We start from the raw sequence: 23,797 nt of genomic DNA, 5'->3' as shown, positions 1-23,797 counted from the left end.
CACAATCATATTGACACTGTAAATGCTGTGTGGTGTGTATGTTCCAATGAGCCTTTTACTTCACTGATAAGAGCCAGAGTGTAAAATAACCCACCCTGCCTGGATCTGACTCATTAGTATGTGTGTAAAGTGCTCAAGTGTTAGTGCTGTCGCTCAAGTGTGTTTGCAGAACTTGCCTGTACAGAGTGTATAGGTTTCAGTTTAGAAAATGGATGTCTTTCAAGGCCCTAGCCGATCCCACCGCGGCTGAAAGCTGGGTGGAAGTACAGTGGTATCAGAGGTACAGACGTACCAGATGCCTTAGAAATAAATCAGTACAAGAGAGAAATAAATGTGGCCTAGTATGTTTTCCACCCCTTTCTTCTTGTTCTCACTAGGGGTGTAAACTGGCATTGATGATCATGATCCAGTAATGTTAAGATTATTTTTGGCAAAGCGTTTATGCACATTTTTCTTCCCTTAATTTTGCTACGGTCCCCAACACTGAAGCTTAAGCAAAGTGACGCTGATGCTGTGTTTTAACTCAACCTTAGTGAAATAAAAGAACATAATAATGGTGCTGTTTGGGAAAAGCTGTGGTTGTAGTACATGACTTCTTTAATTTGGCCATAAAACCATTTTAATCTAGTAAAAAATAGTTGTGAATGTCACACAGACTTCACTGTACAAGCTTTTTTTCTGTGGTTGCTAAGCCTGATTCTTGTTTTACCTACTTTAAATGCACCTAATTCAACTCAGCAGCTAATTGCCAGGTTTAATAGGTGTGTTAACAGCAGGACAATCACCAGACTGCTGGACACTGGCCCTCCAGGACCACATTCCTTTGTAGTTCCTCCAGTCATATTCTGTGTGTTTTTTTTAAATAACTGAATCATAATTGAATTGTACCAAAATAATCTTTTTATTCTCTTCTGCACTTCCTTCTCTCTTTCACTTCCTTCTTCAGCAAGCAGAGGCACAACAAGTTGTGGCGTTCGCATTCAGACAGTGACCTGTCCGAGCACCACGAGCCTCTGATGAAGACCCCTGTGGCACAAACGTTGGGCCGCTCCAACCCCCGCAACCAAAGCAGCACCCAGGCCTCGCCCTCACTCCACGAGCTGCTCCAGACGCTCACCCCAACCTCCACAACTGCTGCAGGGGAAAAGGACCAGGACGAATCAGGAGAGCAGGAGGTCCCCTTCTCCAACGGCCTGGGAGACTCTGAGGAAAGTCTTGCTGCTGAGGACCCTCCAACACTCCTCAGACCCTGGGCAGCTACAGTGGTACCAGAGGTCCAGCCAGATGTGGCAGAGACTGTCTCGGTGGGCCGACCTCATCCACCAGCTTCCCTACATCACCTGGCCTCGTCCCCCAGGATTCTCTCAGACATAGAGACCAATCCACTCAGCTGTGAACAACCTGAGGCTTCCTCTCTCAAGGCTGAGGACAAATGTGGTCCTCAGGTGCCCAGAACAGAGTCTATTAGGAGCAAAACCCCAGAGCCAAGCAGACAAGACCCAGACTCTGCCTCAGCAGCAGGGCTGCTCATACAGGTGCCTGAACATCATAGGCAAGAATTCAGCCAGCAAGTGCCTGACACAGACGCAGACTGTGCAGGGCTCGGTCACACCAGCGATGATGACCACCATCACCCTAGTGCCACATTAGAGGAAGCGGGGCTTTCTACTTCGCTTCCATCAGCTCTAAGCACAGACCGCATCGACTTCTTCAGTGCCAGAGAGAAATTCCTTGGCCTCTCTCAGGAGGGGCAAACCCGCGGGAATTCTGAGCAAACAGTGCAGCAGACACCCCAAGACAGAAGTCCCAACCAGGAGTCAAAGCTGCTGCTTTCTGAGGACCCTGTTAAAAGGGAGGAGGACCAAAAACAGGTAAAATATGTATCTAAAGAACATTTTCACATTTGCTTTGTCAATGCGCAGTTGAGTCTTATCTCTGTCAGAACAGCATATTCTAAAAGGATTTAACTTTATTTAATAAGGCTCAACCTATTTATTAAGCATACATTATGGCTTAATCTTTATTTCAGTCTTTATCTTCAAAGAACTGGTAGACATCCTTGTCAGAATTTCCTTAGAACTGACAAAATGTGCCAAAAATTGCATAAATTGAATGCACAATATGTACTTGAGTATATCTCTCTAAATGCTCTATCGTTATTCTGCAGCAACGGAGTAGTGTTGCTGAGAGTAAGTGCCAACCTTCTATTAAAATCAAATGTCTCGACATTCCATGCATCACTGTTAACATGCTTTGAGTTTGAACTCATGTCATTCACTGCCACCTTCTGGTGAACAAGAATGTTGCATGGAGCACTCCATCTCCATTATGATGTTGGTGGTCAAAGTGCAGTCTGAGTTTTGGTTACCTTTAGGACTTTTTCAGTCCCTCACCTTGTCTTTTTCTGTTTCTATTTTACCTTCTCAGGAGAGCTGCAGTGTCTCAGTTTATGATGTGGTCTCAGAGCTGGAGCCCGTAAGGCACAGCGTGACTCTTCCTCGTCCTTCCACCAGCCAGCATGTTTCCAGCAGCTCCGAGGAGGAGGAGGAGGAGGAGGAGGAGGAGTTAGTCAAAAGCACACCACAAGGAGCTGATACGGAGAAGGCGGTGCTCGGAGAGGCTCTGCAAACAGATTGGCCAAAGGGTACAGTGCGGCGAGCCACCAGGCAGCTAGAACAGAAGATGAAGCAAGAAGTTTCCTCGTCCATGCTGCTATCATGTGCTCTCGGGTGTCCTTCGATCCGCTCCACTGTCAGCACCAGCAGCAGAGACAGAACTGAGGACACCTCATCTCATACAGACCTCACTCCTGATCCAAGCACTGTGTCAGCCCACCACCATCAGCCTGAGAGCACTGTGGAGGAGAAGATGGAGAAGGAGGAAGCTTCTCCTATAGAGGAGGGGATGGGAAAAGGGGGCGAAATAAGACTCAGGGAAGAAGAGTGTGGACACACTGGAATTTTAGAGGAGGATGCTAGCCTTTTGCACTCAAGGCACAGCCATTCCACTCAATCCAGCTCTTCTCCAGCAGTGGTTCTTCAGCTAGAGGGCGTCACAGAGAAGGAGACTAGCACCGACTGCCCTTCAGAACCTCGTCTGGTAGTGGACATGAGGGAGACGTGGGAGACGCTGAAAGAGCTGGGCGCATTCCTCTGCCAAGTGAGCGGGAGATCAGACAAGAGGCTCAGCCAGCCATGGGCTGGAAAAGAACAGAGAAAGGGGCGGAGCGTTCGAGAGCGAGCCAAAGAAGTAGAGGCCAGGATCCGCCAAGCCGGCCTGACACCACCCTCGCTGATAAAGCGCTCGGCTTCATTAGCAAAGCTAGGTTCCCTGGAACTGTCCGCTAGTGATCTGAGCGAGCTGGAGCGGAGTCCTGCTTCTGTGTCCCCGCCCACCGTTAAGCCACGCCCTCATTCTTTTACCGATGATACCTCAAAAAAGAAGCGGGTTCTGCCCAGGCGCACGCCCTCTCTCCCTTCCACCTGCACGTCTTATCTCTCTTCTGCTGGATCACGCACAGATAAAACATTGGAGGACCACCAGACTGGAGAAGGAGAGCACAGTGACAGTGACGAGGCCCCCACCTCACTGCCACCGTCCAATCAGTGCTGGAGGCGGGAGAAGGTGCAGGACCCATCATACACTCCTGTGCCAGTCCCTGCCATAATACCTGTGGCAACACGGCAACAGTATGGGAGAACCCACCCCTTGAGAAGGCTGAAAAAACGGACCTCGAACTTCCCCTACCACACCATGTGACCCAGGCTCTGTCTGTGTGCTTATTTGTTGCGTGCGCGTCTTACAATGTAATTTTATCCACACATACCTCAGTGGGCCTTACAAAACCGGAAATCAAAAAACAACTGCAGGGTAGGTTTGTAGCCTATCGTCAGACACACAGAGATCAGAATCAGAAGGCAGAGATCAGAGAGGGTGTCGGTATCGAGCTCATGTCTCTGATGGGGTTGATGGGCAGGTTTAACCCGGACCCGTCAGTAGGAAATAGCTGCTCTGTAAAAACAATGAAGTGCTATGACTGATCCATACTTTTGCACAGCGTCTGTCAGCTAGTTTATTACACAGTGATAAACTTGCAATTACCTGTCAGTCTGTGATCTCGTACTGCAGAATGCTCCTCACCGAGCTGAAATTCTCCACTCTGGGGATTTTGTTTGTGTGTATGTATGGGTGTGAGACAAAGTGAGATGGGTGCATAAATGTAAAATACATTCTGTGGTGAATGTAATGTAATTGAGTGTAAAGTTATTTTGGATGTCTGATTAGTATGCATGTTGGTCAGTTGAGAATGGGGGGGGGGTGTGTTATTAGAATGTAGATCTATGGGGCTCAGTGGACGTGTGTATGTATGTATGTATAGCCTACTTTTTATGGATGTGTATGACTATACTTCAATGTGAGTGTGTGCACCTTTTCTGTCTGTTCAATTCTTAAGTGCAGTTTCTCCCTTCTGGGTTTTTGTTTAGTAAAATAAACAAAGACGGGGGAGTTTTTAATATGCACTTTACCTTTTTTATTATGTTTTACTTTTTTTTTTAATCTGTGGTTTGTACTCTGGAAGCATGCTTGCTGAGTGTGTACTTAGGGTCGCCTGTATGGTTGATGTACAGTGCAATTTTTCTTTTATTTCTGTTCATTGTAAGACTGGAAACGTAAATGTTTTCTTTTTATTCTGTGCTTAAACTGTGACTATTAAAAGAAAATTTAAGAATAACAAAGATTGAGTATGTCTGTCATTTGAGATGCAAATATCCATATCATCACTGTCCAAACAAGACTCTTTATTTGCAAAATGGCAACCTTTACAGAAAAACAACAACAACAAAAAAATAAGATAATGTAATGAGATTTTACTACAAGTAATTTTCAGTTAGTCCATTCATTATGAAATGTTCAGACAGCAAAGGGCAACTGGGGTTTTCAGATTTATGTGAAAAAAAAAGCAATAATAATCAACATTTTATTGGTAGGTGCATTATTATTATTATTATTATTAAGTAGTAGTAGTAGTAGTATTGTTATTTTGTCATTTTGTATAATATTATACAACAACAAATCAGGTGTTTTGCCTCTGTAGAGCTGTACAACTCTTCACCAGCAAGACGGCTAAAATGTTGGCTAATTCTAGCCCACAGTCACTATGACTAGCATGTAATGCTAATGTTAGTTAGCCATTTGGAAATAGAGTGAACATTTAAAAAGAATGTTTTTATGATGAAAAAAATTTGGGGGGGGGGCAATATGCTAAGGAAGACCTTTTGCCCCTTGTCTGGAGACACTTCTTCAAATATTTAAGTTTCCAATTTCACATCAGAAGAAAAAATCTTTCTTCCTCTAAAATCAAATACACTGCTTTCTCTGTAATCATATTTTAAAATACATTTCTTCCACAACTGTGCAAGTGTATATGCATAGATCATGGTTATCGTATAGGAAAAAATAGATCATTTGACCACAAAAAGTTTCCTGTAGATCCCATGAAAGCACTGACCCAGATGAAATTTAAGAATTAGACCATATCAATTCAGTGAATGTGTTGGTTACTAGGTTTGCCCCATCAGTTGCAAATTTATTTTAAAATTAGCGCACAGCATGTAGTAAACAGACTCGTTAGACAAACTCTACAGAGGATCTCCATTAACAACCTCTTTACAAACACTGAAGTTCCTGCTAAAGCCTGAGTAGACTGATAAACCAGTGTGATCAGTTATTAATCTCAGTGTTACTGAGCTCTGCTACAGCCTGAGTAGACTGATAAACCAATGTGATCAGTTATTAATCTCAGTGTTACTGACTCTGCTAAAGCCTGAGTAGACTGATAAACCAATGTGATCAGTTATTAATTTCAGTGTTATTGAGCTCTGCTAAAGCCTGAGTTGACTGATAAATCAATGTGATAATCCATTCTTTTGAGGGATGATCAAACTCCTGCTTGGGGGATTGTGGGAGCAGCAGTGAACAAAAGGCAGTCTTGAGAGAGAAAAAGTGTTGAGAATTTCAGAACTTTATTTAAAGTGAATTTTTAATGAAACATATTAACAGAATAATTACACGAAGAAAACTAGTAACCAGTAGCGAGGAACAGTGAGAAAGTTAAAAAAAAAACAAACATCAATATGTATTCTAAATGTATTCTGAATATGTCACTTTCTAATATATTGTAAGGGAATACACTACTAAATACATTCAGGGCAGTGTATTTAGTCTTCAGCCATCACTACTTTTTCAAAGTATTTTGTGCAACCCTGTCAGTGGGTCAGGAGAGAAAATAAGAGGGCATCTTTATCATGGAGGGCACCTTCCCTCAAGTTACCCCTGTAGTACTCAAGAAACATTGGTTCATTAACTTTATGAATGCACACTCGAGTATCATCAAATACCGCGATGTATTTGACAAAAACATCCGTGATATTGATTTTGATCAATCCCAGCGCTGCCCCCGCGCTGTTTGCCAATGTTTAGATTGTATGAAAATGAGTTTTTATTATATATAAAAATATAAATTACTCGTATATAACTTTTCTTAAACTCCAAAACCTAACGGTCCTGAGGTAAAAAAGGAAAAAAAAAGAAAAGACAAATAGCATTCAAAAGGATCGCAGTGCTCTCGCGCGCCGTCACCTGACCTGGCCGCGCGCTCCCGCTGCAATCTATAGCCCTGTCAGAGGCGATGGGAGAAACAGAGCCGGGTCGAAAATAGACAGGACCGCCTTGACTCCCCTCCTCTCCAGACCCCCACAGTCTGCTTCTCTCTTTTCTGTAGGTGGAACTCGCACTGGAGTCCCGCGAGTCCGTCCAAGTTTGTGAGAGAGTGAAGGGACACAAACCGGAGAGCAGAAGAGCCGTTGAACAGAGAGAGAGACAGATAGATAGATAGATAGATAGATAGAGAGAGAGAGAGAGAGAGAGAGAGAGAGAGCGGAGCAGAGGGAGAATTCAGAAGCGAGTCCTGCTGTGTATTCCTCCAAAGTACTGAGGTAAGCCGAGCGACTTCATTTATTCTGAATGGCTGTAAGAGAGGAGTATAGAGGAAAGTCTTTTTCAGTAGTTAGCTCTTTTAATACTGCCTCGTCACGCCGTGCGCGTTCCCGAGCTCTGGAGGCATCGTGGTTGCGCAGTTGTTTTCGGGGTGTCACACATTGACGGGCTGTTCTAATGGAGCCCGCTGTGCTTCCAGGCAGGGCCGGTGAGGGGTTAGCACAGGAGTATTTATGGCTAATGGGCAGGTGTGTGTGTGTGTGTGTGTGCGAGAGGGGAGGGTATTGTGTGGCTGTAGAAACCTGCTCTTCCTTAGTGGGGACAATGAGGGTCTCTTTCTCGTACTGACCCACAGTAAGAGGCTGGCTGTGCCCTGTGGAAGAAATGGGGGTGGGGGGTAGGGGGCAGTGAGAGGCAGTTTAGCATGACTATATTAGGAAAATGGCCGTGTCATTCTGTCTAGAGACACAAGAGAGGGGTTCTTCTCTCCAGGGAGAAGACACTCTGGCTGGAACACTGGAAGTTGCTGCAGTCTAAGGAGATTCGGCTTCTACAGCAGAATCAGCCTCCAGCAGACCCAGTTCCGCTACAAGGGTGGCTCTTAAGTGTGTCACTGCTGAGAGTTGGAAAAAGGCAGCAGCATATCACTTACACACAACTTGTCTTTAATCTGGCTGTTTATTACATCTAAATATAAATCAGAAAGGCTTACCAGAATAACTTCACCATCATTCACCAGCTAAAGCTTGTCCATGGTTTGTCCCCTGGGCAAGTTATTCAGGGTGCGATTGTGTTAGTGATGCAGAATGTCTGTCCTGTTTGTTTTTGTCAGTCGTGGTCTTGGGAAGCTTCCCGGAATAACTTCATGATGGCTTAGCACAGTAGTGTGACAGCTAGGCAGCAACAACAGCATAAGGGCACGTATTGGCAACCTGTCAAACTGTATTGCTTTGTTCAGCACTCTGTCAGTTCACTGCACTTGTACTCACAAAGTACTCTGAATAGACCACATGTTGGCCACATGTAGGTATGGAGAAACTGCCAGCCTGTTCATTGAGAGAGAAATAAGGATATGTATATTTGATCAAAAGTGCACACATTGCATGCAGGTCAGGGTTTAGACTTCTCAGATAACGGCTGTGGCCATATTCATCTCACATATACAAACAGGAAAACTTGAACCAAGCTCTACTGTTTTTTTTTTTATACAAAATTGAGTTACAGAATAACTGACCATGTCTGAGGTCCCTCTTCTGTCCAGTCGTCCAAACTGATTTCTCACCTCTACTTTCCTGTTGCCCCACCACCACCCCATCTCCTCTAACTTCCCAAGTTCTATCCTTCAGTCCTACCCCGTTCATCAAGAAATGAGGGGGAAAGGGTGATCTGGCCTTCTAGCTCAAAGCAAAAGCTGCCCAAAACTCCAACCCAAGTTCTCAGAGTCTTCCCCCCTTCAGTCATATAGTCTGTTCTCATACTACCAAAGGCACAGTCCGAACTCACATTGCAACAAGTCCTACATCATGTGGACTCTGTTTTAATCCCAATAATTGCACCACTGAGGAGTACATTTAAGATGATCACAAGTAGTTTTAATGTCACTGTCAGTGGAAGGACGTTGCCATGCCAGAATTCCATTGCTTGAGTTGATGATTAAGTAGTGAATAGGGTATAAATAGCATAATGAGTAATCATACTTGGTAAAACCTTTTGGTAATAAATGGTGAAGGAAAGACCACTGCTTTTGTACTGTACCTCTGAGTTCTTGAATATGCAAATAGTGACTGTTCAACACTACCTCTTCTTCACCCATGGTAGTTCCCGCCAGGACCTGGCAGTTCAATATCTCAATATCTCACCAAAGCTTGCTGTACTCTCTGTTAGTAAACTCGGATTCAGTTTGACGCTGACTGAAAAATAAATGTTGCATATGAGGATTATAAGAAGTAAATTAAGCTTTAGCAGGGAAAAGAGCAAAATTGTCCTAGACCTGGTGTTTTTAAGCACATTAGGGCATTTTGATTGCTCTTTCTAAGCAAAGGCAGTCATCTTGGAAGTTATGGTGCTGATTCAGCCATACTTCAGTGAGGGTTTAAAATGTCTGCCTCTGCACGAATGAACTGGCAGTTAAAATTCCATCACTCAGTAAATAAGTAATCATGTTTTATTAGTAAGTCCTGAACGTGAACAATAATAGTAAGAAGAATGACAGAGGCAATGAGATGTCAATTTGTCCCATTTAATATCAACAATGCAAATGAAGAAATATTTAAATGTTTAGGTGCTATTAATGACTAATTATGATCACTATTATCTGAAGTTTCATGAAAAAACATTTTTCAACATTGTTTTTAACCCTCTATCTCTTTTCTGTTTCCTTCTTATAGTGATGAGTCGCAGTATTGTGCGCCAGAGTAAGTTCCGGCATGTTTTTGGACAGGCTGCGAAGGCAGAGCAGAGCTATGATGACATTCGAGTTTCCAAGGTGACGTGGGACAGCTCCTTCTGTGCAGTCAACCCAAAGTTTTTGGCTGTTATAGTGGAGTCCAGCGGAGGAGGGGCCTTTTTGGTTCTACCTCTGTCAAAGGTAAGAAGATAAGAGAACATTGTGTGAAGTAATAATAACAATAAGTCCCTGTGCACTCAGAGGTTGAGCTTAGAGTCAGACTGATGAAAGCAAGTGCTTTTTAGAAAGGATTTTAGAAGAAGAATCCGTGGATCCAACAAATGTTGGGTTGGTCTACTTTGAAACTGCAATAAATCTCATTCAGTACTAATATGCATTCACTGACATGGTTGTAGCTGTGAGTATATTCGTTCAGAAGCATGAGCTCAGCTCAACTCAATCACCTCTTATTTAGGACACCCTTCCCCCACTCTGCTTCTATTTTACATACAAGAAAAGAGAGAATCCATATTGTAACACAGGGCACAAGTCCCTATTCTCAAGTTTAAAACGAGGGTCTGTTATACTGACCAATTTGTCCACTACCCAGAAAAAGAGTTTTGACTTCTGCCTCTGTAATTGATGGATTTAATCTTTTAAATCTCCAACCAGGATGTCGGCTGACTATAAACAGTCTCATGTGAGATCAAAATCAACTCCTGGATGAATGCCTGTGCTGGAATATGTTTAGAATTGACAAATGTGAAGTAGCATTGGTTCTGCTCAGAATCTTACATTTTCTTCTCAAGATTTAGACCAACCTTTAAATATTTTTTTTTTCCCACAGATGGAAGCATGAAGTGAATCTAGCACTGTTTAAGATAACTTGGACATAGTATTATCAAGTGGACACCTAAGTGGTCACTACATTTTCTGCAAAAGAATAACACTTTATGTTCACTGCCCCAAATGTGGACACCTGCGGTCTCCCTGCTATGAATGTTTTTGTACAGCTATGATAAATGTGAAATACTTGTGGTGACTTCAAAAGGTCAAAAAGGAATTAACACTAGGTTGTTTTATTCCTCCAGGCTATATATAGTATGTAGCTGATTAATGGCAAATATGCCAGTGCATACACTGGAGGACGTGCAAGTTCGAATTGTGAATAACTTTTAAATGTAGGCAACAACTTCTATTGTGTCACAGGAATAAGTGCCTCTTAAGGACACATATGCAGATTTACAGTATGTCATGTTTTAACGATCTTAATTATCTTAAGTCTTTTGCCTCTTTTTGCTGGACTGATTCCAGATCAGCAAAGTGGAGCTGTTTTAGGTGCCATGAAGATGGTGGCGAACCAGAATTGGTTCTTGCAAAATATGTTAACCATTTATGCTGTACTCATGTTTTGTGTATTCCAGAGGGAAGCTGTCATGGCCTAATTATGTCTGGGAACTAAAGAATACATGTCTGGAATGTTTAATTTGTTTATATTCAGTGGAATCAGCGTGCTTGTTGTATTTAAACTTTGCAAATATTGTGGAATTACTCCTATTTCATTGTTATGTTTTGGTGTCTAGGTTAATAAAGCCAAAACAGTAGCAAAACTGAAGGCTTTACATGTCAGATTAACTACCAATACACTTAAGAAGTGAGAGTGAATAGAAAATTGTGTTTAACTGACCATTCATTATAGTTCATAGTGCAGTTTTTAGATATTATATTAGCCTCAGAGGCAACATCAGTCATGAGGTTCATCAATCTAGTACCTTTGGGAAGAGTTGATGAGTTGGAGTGGTGTTTGTTTTCCAGAACTAATCTCCCAGTATCAGTACCTGACTACTAATGCTTTTATGGCTAAATGCAGTAAAAATCTCACAGCAATGTTCCAACATCTAGTGTAAAGCCTTCCTGGAAGAGGCGGTTACTGCAGCAAATGGGGGCAAACTCTGTATTAATACCCTTAATTTCAGAAGAAACGCTGCATAAGCAGGTGTCAACAAACTTCTGGATATACAGTGTATAAGCAGTGTGTCCAGCACTGAACTTGGTGTTGAGAGCAGCGTTCTTCAGTCTTCGTTCTGGATGTTTACATCATGGCACAGTTTGTTGTTCTTGTTGTAACATGTCTAAGTTGAATCTTTAGTTGGGAGTGATGTCTCATTTAAATGTCTGGTTAAAAAGACCTTTAACATAGAATTGTTGAAAGTTTGCATTTTAATATGTAATAAATCAGCTGTTTTTACAAAACTGTGCAGCCCCAGAAATCTAATATACCGGCATTGTCAAACATATCTGTGGTGTTGTCATATAATTTGATCCTGATTACCATGATCAAAGCAATATTAGCAAATATAATGTCCATATTTTTGGGCAGTATCATTCTTTTTCTTTTTTCAGCCTTTTTAATGGTTGTGCTGGTACTAGAATGTGTAAATTGTGAAGAGCTAGCATATGAACTGTTGCCCATCCTAGTCACCATGGTGGATTGCTAAAAATTGCCTTGTTTGACACTTCTAAAAACAGTCTGACTTTTTTTCTACTTAGGGTTGGTCTTATGATTAGTCATTGCATTTAGATGCTAACTATATCTTTTCCTTTTTTGCACATTCACCAGGATATTTCCATGCCTTTATGTTTGTCCATGCCTCTTTGACTCATTTGTCTCTCGAACGTGAATCTGAGCAGTGGAAAATTAATATTTCATTTAGTCTCTTTATTTACTGTAAGAAAAGCAGTGACATTCAAGATTAGACAAACACAGCTGGCATGTTGATAATTTTCCTTGTTGCCCTAAAATAACCTATAAACCTCTAAAATAAAATAATAGAACTGTTTTTCAAAATGTTTCTACAGTTCCATATATGGAAGCTGGCTATTTTCTGATGTCCATGGCAGACCAGTGTCCATATTAGAGGATTATTTGGAAAGGATGTTCACTGATTATCATTTGGAGTATAAGTGCAGATTCCTTTGTTTAGGGAAGGTGGGGGTCTGTCGTAAGTGTTAAGAGTTTGTTAGTATAGCCCCATATGCAGATTCATTACACAGAGACATGAGCATATATCAGCGGGGCTGAACAGACACACTATTAATACCCTGCCTGCCTTCTCTCCTGCGTCCAGTCCCAGGCAGGTCAAAAGAAAAACTCCCTTTTCATCGCCTCGTCACAGGGTTATAAATACACACTGGTGTAGTGCGGGGAGGGGAGGGAGGGGAGTGGCTGAAGGAGGAGCAGTCCAGGGAAGAAACGTGTTCACACTGACTGAACAGCAATTGGTGGAATTCTGACAACTGGGGTGGGGAGTTATACCACAGAAAGTAGAGACTTGTTGATAGCATCAAAAACAAAAGCTAAGTGCGTAAAATGTTGCTCTGAGACTCTGATCACAGCTAAACTTTTGGGGCTGATTGAATCCAAACACTGCTGTGTGCCAAGCATAGCAGAGATAACGCAATAGGCTGTACTGTTTTTGTAATCTATACATACGTACATTGAAGATTATGTTTGACTGAGTGTATATTATTGTAGATGGACAAACATCTGTAAACTATTTGTAAGTAATTATAATTCATAATTTTATGTTGAAGTTGTCTGAGCCTTGTTGAATGAGGTGATGCGTAGCACTAATGATCTTTTGTTGTGTTCTGGTTGTTTTAAAAATGCTAGAATTACAGTACTGTGCAAAAGTCAGTGAGCACCATTTATTTATTTTTTTCCTGTCAAACTCATTCATTTTTCAGGAAAGATATCTGAGGAGATTAGATATAAAATAATATGCTTGCATAAGAAAGAGGAGCTAAAAAAACAGGAGTTTCCAAAACTGGAGTTTTTATCAAAAGAAACCGTGCAAGACCTGGTAGACCACCAAAACAGTGACCATCAGATAAACAGTACTTAAAGCTTTCATCTTTAACATATAGGAGTAGTTTTCATATGTCTTAAAGATGAAAGCCTTCAGTGCGCTCCACTGTTGATTCAGATATGAGAACATCTGCAGGTGAGAGGGCAACACAGCACTATGAGTCTCAAAGGATGTGTAGCTGTCAAGAAGCTGTTATTTAGAAAAGAAAATAGACAAAAAGGAAGAATATTTGCCAACCAAACAAAGAAGCTGCTGGTGTTCTCAGAACAATGGACTGACCACTCCAGAGTCCAGACCTCAACATCACTGAATGTGTGTGGGATTATTTGGATAGTGAGAAGCAGGAAATGCCACCAACTTCTAAGACTGAACTTTGGAGGTGTGAAAAACATCTATTGTGATTTCTTTGAAAAACTGAAAGCAAGGCTTTTGTGCAATTTCTATTTTTTCCTCTTTTTTCCTGATACTAAAACATTTATAACTTCTACTCAAAGACCATTTTCACTGGAAATCAATGAATGGTGTCATTTGCACAGTTTTGTATTGAAAAATCGTTCAATTGTCAGTCTAAATCAGGGGTGCCCAATCCTGGTCCTGGAGATCTACCACCCTGCACCTGATCCAGGTACTGAAGGCTTTCAAAGGCATCTGAATATTAGTGGCAGGTGTGTTGGATCTGAACTCTCCAAGGTAGTAGATCTCCAGGACCAGAATTAGGCACCCCTGGTGTAAATTATGATGACTAGACTAGGGGTACAGAGTACATCTGTGGAATTATTTGCAGATAAATGGGAAAATGTAAAATTAGCGTTCTGATATTGGAAGTCAACCGATACTTTAGTGCTCCATTTTAGCTCACACGTGCACTGACGCTCAAGCACTAGGAATTTTTTATTTTCAACTCACTCAAATAGCTGATACAGTGGATGACATCACCACCCCACATACAGAAAACTGAAGGTTCTGCACCTCATTCAGGCGAGAATATCAGTGCAGTACCAGTAAGAGTTCTTGGACAAGACTCCCAATGTTACATTTACCTACTGATGTGAATGGCTGTAGATGAGAGCATATAATGTTGAATATTTACCTAATTTAATGTAACACTTTACAATGATTGTCTCATTTAGCTGTGACATGTCAGTAGAACATGAATTAGCCAACTGAAATTCCACAATCCGTCATGGCTTATAACGACTAGCTGTATTTTGTACAACACACACAGTTCCAGAAATCTATACAACTTAAATATGACATTATTTAGGTGATTATGCTGTTTTCTGCTGTTTTTCTTTACTTTGTTTGGTGTTGTACATTGCAGGTGGGCCGTGTGGACAAAAACTATCCCTTGGTCATAGGACACTCTGGGCCTGTCCTGGATATTGACTGGTGTCCCCACAATGACAATATCCTGGCCAGTGGATCTGAAGACACTACTGCTATGGTAGTTTTTTTCTTTCATCCTGTCTTTACCTAACTTCTCCATATTGCTCAATGGTAAAAACATTATACAATACATATCATTGTGAATAGAACTCCTGTTACAATGCCTGTACCTGTATAGCTGTACTACCTATATCTGTTGCAGTACTCAGAAGAAGTTAGGAAAGGATGCCATGTGTTCACTGCACACTTGACTACCTACACTGGAAGAAAAGATCATAGAGAACATATTTTCAGGGTGACTAGCACTAAGGGGGCGTGAGACGAGGCTGGTATTTATAAACATATTTTAGCGGAATGTACATAGCCAGAACTGGGTCATATGAACTAATGGGGTGGCAGATAGGATCTGCTCGCAGGAGGGCTAAAGTTGAGTAATGTGAACTCAGCCTACACATAACCCCATCCTCCCCATGCATACATGCACACACACTTGTGTACATTGTTAAACACCCTGACTCAGTGCTGAAGTGGTTCCTTTTCACTACATTTTTGATACCATGTTATCATGTTACTGATATTATAATGTGACTGACTTTGCAGTTCTGTGATATTTTAGACAAGAATTGTGACACAATCGGATCTGCTTCTTTTTTTTCCTTCTGTCTGGATCCGATCCAGCAATTTCTGCTGATATCGGCCTAATACCAATGCCCAGTTTTGTATCTGTAACGTATTTATCTCTAATATGTATATCATACATATTTAGACCATAAGTGTGGGTCATTTGGCAAATACATAATATTGCAGTTCTCGCATCACAATGTTTGGTTTTTCTGAGGTTTGATAAGTTGGAACAGACAAAAAAGAACCAACAGAAAAATTAAGAATATGTTGATTTTTGTACAATATACTTCTGTACACTAAATCCAATAAACCATGACTAATTATGCTCTCCTTAAGTATTGAAGACATTGATGCTCAGAAAATCATATCATAATGTAATAAATATAATTTATAACAATAAATATTGTAATATTTCCCACCCTGTACACCTGTAAACTATTTAAAATAGTTTTATATTTAAGTCATCTAAACTCTGTTGGTTGAGATAATGTACAGATCAAGATGTTAATGTCTTCATCTTACATTACATTACAAATGTGAAAGGCATGCATTCTATGCACGTTTGGTGCAGAAGGCTCACTGCAGCTGTTACTTCTAGCGGGCCTGCGCTCATATTTAAACAACATTCATTTAATTTTCCTGGTAACATTAAGGGGCTGCACAATGCTGTCCCAATAGATGTGTAGCAAGTTGGCAGTGATTACTCATTAGCTGCATTGTGTTGTTGAAGAAAAGACTCATATAACACATGCTTGTTTTCAGCTGAGCTCAGAGAACATATTTAGCCCATAATTAGCCCTTACTTTGACCTTGAGGAATTCATAGTACATGGTTCCCCTGAGCTTGTAGGCAAAGAGGTCAGCTCCATGGAGACAAGGCCTAGACAGTTTTGTAAAAAAAAAAGATTTTTTTACTCTAATTAAATACATGGAGATAGACTGGTATTTATCTCTCTATAACTGATTAAGATATAAACTGCAAGCTGCTGCCCCACTTCTCTTATGTTTGGGTTGTAATAAGTGATTAAATTCATGAGCTTTCTTTGAGAAAGTGTTCTGTGTGCATATTTCAGTGTGACACTGTGGTTTCCTTGTTCGGCAGGTATGGCAGATTCCTGACCACACTCCATGCCGGCCAATCAGCGAGCCCATTGTAGTGCTGGAGGGACACTCCAAACGTGTGGGCATTGTAATGTGGCACCCCACTGCCCGCAACACTCTCCTCACTGCTGGTGTGGGACCTTGTGTTTTTTGCATTCTCATCTTTGCTTTTTTGTTATCAAAAAGTAACAAAACTTTTTAAGATTCTGAAACTCTAGTATATTGTAGTTATAAGTGTGTGTATGTCACAGGCAGTGATAATCTGATCATCATCTGGAATGTGGGCACTGGAGAGCCTCTGATCACAATGGACGATCACCCAGACCTCATCTATAACGTCAGCTGGAACTACAATGGAAGCCTGTTTTGCACCACTTGCAAAGACCGCCGTCTTCGCGTCTGTGATCCCAGGAAGAGAGAGGTGGTGGCGGTGAGTATGGAGAGGGAGTGAAAGGATCTCATGCCCAAATTCATGTGGATTGTATAAGTTTGGGGGCAGTGCTGTTGCACTATAGTACTGGAATTGAACCCTTCTGACAGAGTGACTTGAACGTGGAGCAGCAGGGTCATCACTTTGAAGTGGCAAGCATACTGCCCACCTCAGGCCTCTCATTGTAACATGTTGTGAAGCGCCAGACACATGGAAATACGCTCTCTGGACCAAACATTATTTGGATGCATCATTTCTTCTCTAGTATTGTCAATTGCAGCAGTAGGTGAAATGCTGAAATAGGCACACATACATTCAAACTCCACTGAAATATGCAACCATTTACTCTAAGAGTGGCATAAAATGAATAGATGACTGGTGTAGTCCTTTCCTGAGCAGATGCTATTGAGACAGGGGGATATGTAAACAAATAATAAAGAAAAAATGATGGATGGGACTCTTGGGATTTTTGTCCAGGGAGCTTACATTTAACCAATAGTATTTTGGAAAGTTGATGTTATGCAAGAATCAGTAATACCCCCACACACATTACGTCCCAATGCTGCCAGGCCAAAGTTTAGACCCTAACGCAGAACTGTACTGTGAGTCAAATTCAGCCAGACGTCTGCAACGTTTGCTGTGGTTGAACATGCCGGTGTATTACCAGCAAATTTGAACAGTAACACAATAGACATGTTAGTTTAAATAGGGCTTAAAAGTTTTATTTATTTATTTGTTTATTATTAGCAAAGAATAGTAGTAGGGCATTAATTCTTCCAGTTGTGAATTGTATCAGTGAGATGTTTAGATTGTAATACGCTAGTTTGTAATTATGTAATCTCTAATCGCAACACGTCAGATGAGCCTTACATTGTTAACTCAACCCAAGGCTGCCCACTCCTTGAGACTGCCCTAACTGATATTTGAAATGTGGGAAGTGTAGTTTTCAAAACAGTAGTTTTGTCATTTATCACCAGCTCGAAATGCACGTGTGTTGCTGACAGTTTCTGCTGTGTGGCTCTGAGCTCTCTTGTCTTGTGTTCCTGCAGGAGAGACTGTCACCACATGAAGGCATCAGGCCGATGAGAGCGATCTTCACCAAAGAGGGCAACATCTTCACCACGGGCTTCACCAGGATGAGCCAGAGAGAGCTTGGTCTCTGGGACCCGGTTAGACACACACTCTGTACACATCTGGGTCAAATCATATTTTAATGTATTTCTCAATGTACAAAATTCAGATAGTCCATTTTATTTTTTTTATCTCTGTAGACAAATTTTGAGGAGCCCATTGCACTTTTGGAGTTGGACACAAGTAATGGGGTCTTACTGCCATTTTATGATCCAGACACTAGCATGGTATATCTGTGTGGCAAAGTAAGTGTCAGTGGATTAGCATTCTGTAAGAATAATTTTAATCCGGTGCCCAGTATTAAATGTGTTTCAGTCTGACTCTATCTGTCTCTCTGCTTCCAGGGGGACAGCAGCATTCGGTATTTTGAGATCACAGAGGAGCCTCCCTATGTGCACTACCTCAGCACATACAGTAGCAAGGAGCCACAGCGAGGAATGGGCTTCATGCCCAAGAGAGGAGTGGACGTCAGCAAATGTGAGATTGCCAGGTCAGCTGGACATGAGTGATTACATATGAGTAGGTGTTTTGTTGGGTGAATGTACTGTAGCATGGCAGTGCAGCTACAATGAGTTGCCAGTTTATTAGTAATTCGTGTAAATTCTACATTTCAACAAATCATACATCCCATGACTGCAGTGTGTGGTATAAATCAGGCAGACCATCATTAATAGCACCAGTTCATTTGAGTGTCAGGCAAAATGAGTGACCTTAGTGATATGGCATGATAGTTGGAGCACTGCAAAAAATGTCATCTCTCTTGTTGTCTGCAAAATGATCTGCCAATGGAATAACACTTTAACTTGTTAGGATTACTTACAGCTGCTGTTGTAATCTGTATTTAATTCACTCTGTTCCTCACTGTTACTAGTTGTCAGTTTTCTTCATGTAATTATTCTGTTAATGCATTTCATGAAAAATTCATGTATTTAAATGAAGTTACAAAATTCTCAACATTTTTTTGGCTCCTATTGCCTGCTTCAGTCTACCACTGCTCCCATAATCCCACTGCCATCTCATGGACTAAGCAAACAATTGGTCAAATCCTCATTAAAAAAACCTTGCAAATTTGAGTATAAAATGGGAAGTCGTGTGATTTTCAGTTAAAGACACATATGCAACCTGCCACAAAACATGCATGAATCCAGTACGTCAGTGTTAAGATTATCACTCATGAAATGTCCACTACTTAGGAGACTGTTCAGTTCAATCATGCCTAAAAGGAGTTTAGTAATGCTTAGATTAATAACTTGCTTTTTGAATTAATTTATCAGTCTACTCAGGCTTTAGCAGAGCCCAGTAACACTGAGATTAATAACTGATCATCACATTGATTTATCAGTCTACTCAGGCTTTAGTGCAGCCCAGTGCCACTAAAATTAAGAACTGATAATCACATTGATTTATCAGTTTACATAGGTTTTAACAGGACCTTCAGTGTTTGTAAAGAAGCTGTCTTTTGAATTCTTCTTTAGAGTCTGTCTTTACATACCATCAGCTGATTTTAAAATGGTTAATAAAGAAATATCGATTGTGTTTCTTTAAAAGATGGCATTTTTTATTTAGTGGGTAGGTATTCTCCTAAAAGTGTAAAAGCTAACTATGTTCTTAATACTGCCTTTACAAAATATAACTTGGACGTAATACAGATACTTAATTTCTGTATTCTGAATGCATTACATTCCAAGCCTGTGAATGGGCTACAACAGTGAAAGACCACGTTGAATATCAGTGAAAAACAAGAAAGTGATTTTTTGGTTGGGTGCAGGAACATCAAAGCTGAACTGCTTCGGACTGTGAAAAAGCTACTTGGTTGGAGGAGGTTTGCATCATGCTGATAGAAGGATCAGAATTTAACTCAAGCAACAAGATTCCATGAAGCCATCTTGTTTGACGTCAGCAGCCCCGGCGGTGGTGGCAGTGTGATGTGTAGGGCCCATGATACTCTTTGAAGAACGTTTGAACAGCATGGCATATCTGAACATCATTACTGACCAAGTTCAGCATTTCGTAGAAGAGACACCCAAGTGAATTCATGCAGTTCTGAACACTGTAAGATAGGTATACAGGATAAACTGGCAACTCAGTGTATGAACAAGTGCTTTTATTTTATCATTTTAGTTGTGAATCCAAATACAAGAGATGTCTTTTCAAAACATTATTTAACAGAAAAAGAAAACATCAGCAAATGGTACACTTTCACTCAGGATTAAATCCTTTTTTGATTCTCTCTGTTCAGGTTATTCAAGCTCCATGAAAGGAAATGTGAGCCTATCATAATGACAGTCCCTAGAAAGGTAAGTACTTTCTTGCAATCACAACTCAATAACAGTTTAAGCACAAAAACAAAAGTGATTAATGTTGAAATATCACAGGAACAGCTCAATTTAAGGCATTTACTCAGTCTTCACTGGCCTCTGATACACATCATATTGACTCTTCTTTCTGTTTAATGTTTTCTCTCCCTTCCTGCCAGTCGGATCTGTTCCAGGATGATCTCTACCCAGATACCGTGGGTCCAGACCCAGCACTGGAGCCCGAAGAGTGGCTGGATGGCCGAGATGAAGACCCCATCCTGATCTCCCTGAGGGACGGCTATGTTCCACCAAAGAGCAGAGAGCTAAAAGTGTCTAAGAAGAATGTCCTGGACTCTAGGCCTGCACCTCGCAGGAGCTTGTCTGCTGTTGATGGGAGCAGTTTGCCAGTGAGTACACTGTTTCTCTATCACTTTTATTACCTCTCAGTCTCAGTTCAAAAGGAGAACCTTCCTTCAGAGCTGTACGGCCCTTCCACAAGCTTGATCTATCCTGCCCCTCAATTGCTTTCCATTTCTTGTAGCTTCTCTTCTGCACCTTTTCATTCTCCACTATTGTCTCTAAAACCAATCCCTTTTTTTCTTTTTCCTCTCTTTCTTTCCCTCACCATCTTTCTGCTTTCCTCTTTACTCTGCCTTTGTTCTCCTGTTTCCTGTCTGCTCACTAGCCTCAGTTGTTGGAGAAGCTTGTGGAGGAAATTCAAAGTCTGAAGGCCACAGTTCTTTCTCAAGAGAAGCGAATCTGTGACTTAGAGAATAAACTCTCCAAGTACACCAACGGCACTGTCTGACCGATTTAGTAAAGCACAGTCATCCCTGTACACACTGCCCAGTCCCCACCGACTCCTAATAGATGCACCCATGTATACCACACTACCATAGCATTGATTGAGTTTCTATTAAAGTGCATTCACTACTTACAGCTTCTGTTATTGAGGCAATGAGCAATAGTCAAAGTTAAAATGATGGATCTTACTAATGCTATCACTCATGCTTTACAGCATGTTTTCAAACACATAATAATTTTAAAGGACATTTACTGCACATAAGCTACACAAGTGTGAACTTGAAGAATGTTACAGGATTATAGATTTCCCCTGCAGTTAATAGTTAATTCTTTGTAATAGTCATATTCAACCTGACCTGTTCTCTGTGGGAGCCACTGTATGAACCTTCCAGAACTATGTTGACCTGGATATACAGTACTGTGCAAAAGTCAGAAACCACACTTCATCATTTAATTTCCAAATTAGTCAAAAATTAGTCAAAAAGGCCATTAGGTATCAGTATTAAAACGTTTGACAGAAAATTCACAAAATAAATTCAAAAATAAATACAGTTTACATTTGTTACAGCTTGGATACTTCTAAGTGACTTGCTTTCAGATTTTTAAAGAAATCTCCACACCACAAAAGTTTAGTATTAGAAGTTGGTTACATTTTCAGCTTCTCCCAATCCAAGAAATCCCTCACACGTTTGATGATGTTGAGGTCTGGACTCTGGGGTCGTCAGTCAATCATTCCAAGAACACCAGCTGCTTCTTGGTTCGATTTGCAATTGTTTCTGTTTATTAACTTTCCTCAGTAACGGCTTCTTGTCAGCTATTTGTCCTTATATTGAGGTGTCTTCTCACAGTGGAAGGATGGACAGAATCACTTTTTTTTCAAATCTGAAGCAAGAGTGGAGCTTGACTTTCTCTTCTCTCTCAAAGTTGAAAGTACTGTTTATCTGATGGCGACAGTTGCTGGTTGTATTGTGTGGTTGAGTCCCATTTTCTCTACATCTTTTAATCAGATTTTTAACTCTAGTTTTGGAAACTTATGTTTTTTTTTAACTTATTTTCTTTTGACTTCCCCCTTCCTTATGCAAGTGGATTATATTATGTCTAATCTCCTTAGAATTATCTCCTGAAACGTGAATAACTTGTACTTAATGGCAGTTTTGACTGGAAATGAAATATGAAGGGTGGTCTCTGACTTTTGCACAGTGCTGTGCTACATGAGAAAACAAAGCTTAAGTAATTGAAGAAGCTGGGAATCTGGGAAACACTTTCTAAGTTGATAGTATATTGCCATGGCAAAAAGTATGGCAAGTTTACAACCCCTGCATATTCCAAGTGTTAAATATATAGTGCACTGTGTGTAGTGTAACTGCTATTGCTCTGCTGCTCAACAGTACTTCAATGTAAAGCCATCAGGCGTCCCCATTAAGCTAAGTCAATAGTGTGAATAACTCAAGTTTACTGACACTGTTTGTTGGGGAGTGAATGTTAGAGGAGACTCCTCTTTTTCTTGTCCTATTTGCTTCTGATGTAATTACTGCAGTAACATAGAACACTACTACATTCATGAAAACATCTGATACAGCTGCTCTTAGTTCAGTAAAATTGCAGACATTGTTAGGAGTCTACTAACAACACCTGTCATAGAGCCAAGAAACAAATGTGTCTCAAATTTCATGTATGCATTATAGTGAAATCAGTCTGGACCACACAGCCCAAATTGTCATACAGCGGTGATGGTTGAGACAACTCAATGAGTAAGATTGAACTTTAGGCTGAAATAAAGCAGACTATACCTTAAAGGCCCATTTACATCATTTATGTCTGCCATTTCATGACAAATCATCTCAGAAAAATGCAGAGAAACCTAAGGTGTATTTATGACAGACCCAAATAGCTATAGAATATATCTTTGTAGTACAAACGGATTCCCAAGCATCTCTACTCTGTGACATGTTCTTGCTGTGGCTCCCACAGTACTGTGTTAAAAAGCAACCCTTTCATTTCTTGCACCCAGACTCACACAGCCCCACCTATCCATCTTTGACCAACATGAAAGATGTCTCATGCGGCTCTGGTTATACATTTTAAAATGTAAATATTATTTAAAAAATAAATAAAATATGAAAAAAAGTGAAATATCAAAACCAAAGACATAAAAAGTTGACTTTTGTGTTTTCTGTAGCAGATCATTTGTGAGAATGATATCAATAAAACATCTTTTTGTAAAAATAAATAAATAAATAAATAAAAGTTTCTGGTGTCCCCACACATCATTGTGGACTTAGAATGGAATAGCTCCTGAGATTTTGGGGGAGGATTCATGCCTGAAACCACTACTCCTTCCACTTTAACGCCCTTTTTTTCATTTCTCGTGATGAAAATCTTGCAAACTCCACCAGCACCCCATCTCCTCCCTGTTCCGCAATTCTGTCTGTACCACTGTCCCAAAAGGGCGGTCCGGCCTTGTACCTCCAAGGCAGAAGTCGCCCAGAACTCCAGCCCCAGGTCACTCCTACTCCCTCAATCAGTCTCCCATCATACTACCACCATACATCAAGACACTGTCCAAACTTAAAATGAATTTTTCATCTGTGACAAAACACCTGGAGTTGGGTGTCCTGATGAGGTGCTGCCACAACACTGTGGCCCATGGAAATGCCTCAGTGAAAAGTGCAGTGGCTTAAGGTATTTGTTACATTCCTAAACAACACCATAAATATAAAGGGTAATACAAAGTTCCAATAGCAGGTATTTCTAGAATAATTCTAACAGTAATA

The 23,797-nt window shown here is 40.9% G+C and overlaps 2 protein-coding genes across 3 annotated transcripts in view; both read left to right on the top strand.

Annotated features, from left to right (window-relative positions):
• ssh2b (slingshot protein phosphatase 2b) overlaps positions 1-4,730 on the top strand; it is a 29,416-nt gene extending 24,686 nt beyond the window's left edge. For both annotated transcript variants that reach the window (XM_036587955.1, XM_036587954.1), the window contains 2 exons: positions 947-1,871; positions 2,428-4,730. In XM_036587955.1, the coding sequence (XP_036443848.1) occupies positions 947-1,871; positions 2,428-3,759 (2,257 nt within the window). In that variant the 3' untranslated portion in view covers positions 3,760-4,730. The remainder of the gene's footprint in view (positions 1-946; positions 1,872-2,427) is intronic.
• A 2,009-nt stretch (positions 4,731-6,739) lies between these two features.
• coro6 (coronin 6) lies at positions 6,740-21,523 on the top strand. The gene is made up of 11 exons (XM_036588356.1): positions 6,740-6,995; positions 9,384-9,583; positions 14,573-14,695; positions 16,363-16,492; positions 16,613-16,791; positions 17,841-17,960; positions 18,063-18,167; positions 18,267-18,412; positions 20,162-20,219; positions 20,399-20,626; positions 20,905-21,523. Exons 2-11 carry the CDS (start codon positions 9,386-9,388, stop codon positions 21,025-21,027), a joined length of 1,410 nt encoding a protein of 469 aa, XP_036444249.1. The 5' UTR covers positions 6,740-6,995; positions 9,384-9,385; the 3' UTR covers positions 21,028-21,523.
• The last annotated feature ends 2,274 nt before the right edge of the window (positions 21,524-23,797 follow it).

This window comes from Colossoma macropomum, unplaced genomic scaffold, assembly GCF_904425465.1.
Source record: "Colossoma macropomum unplaced genomic scaffold, Colossoma_macropomum, whole genome shotgun sequence".
NCBI classification, from domain to species: domain Eukaryota; kingdom Metazoa; phylum Chordata; class Actinopteri; order Characiformes; family Serrasalmidae; genus Colossoma; species Colossoma macropomum.
This window is presented reverse-complemented; position numbering and strand designations above follow the sequence as displayed.

Bases quoted from the DNA above. Each gene is read 5' to 3' on its own strand.
- coro6 (XM_036588356.1), top strand. From the start codon at position 9,386: ATGAGTCGCAGTATTGTGCGCCAGAGTAAGTTCCGGCATGTTTTTGGA. The intron at 9,584-14,572 runs GTAAGAAGATAA...TGTACATTGCAG, and splicing joins TGGTTCTACCTCTGTCAAAG to GTGGGCCGTGTGGACAAAAA. The intron at 14,696-16,362 runs GTAGTTTTTTTC...CTTGTTCGGCAG, and splicing joins CTGAAGACACTACTGCTATG to GTATGGCAGATTCCTGACCA.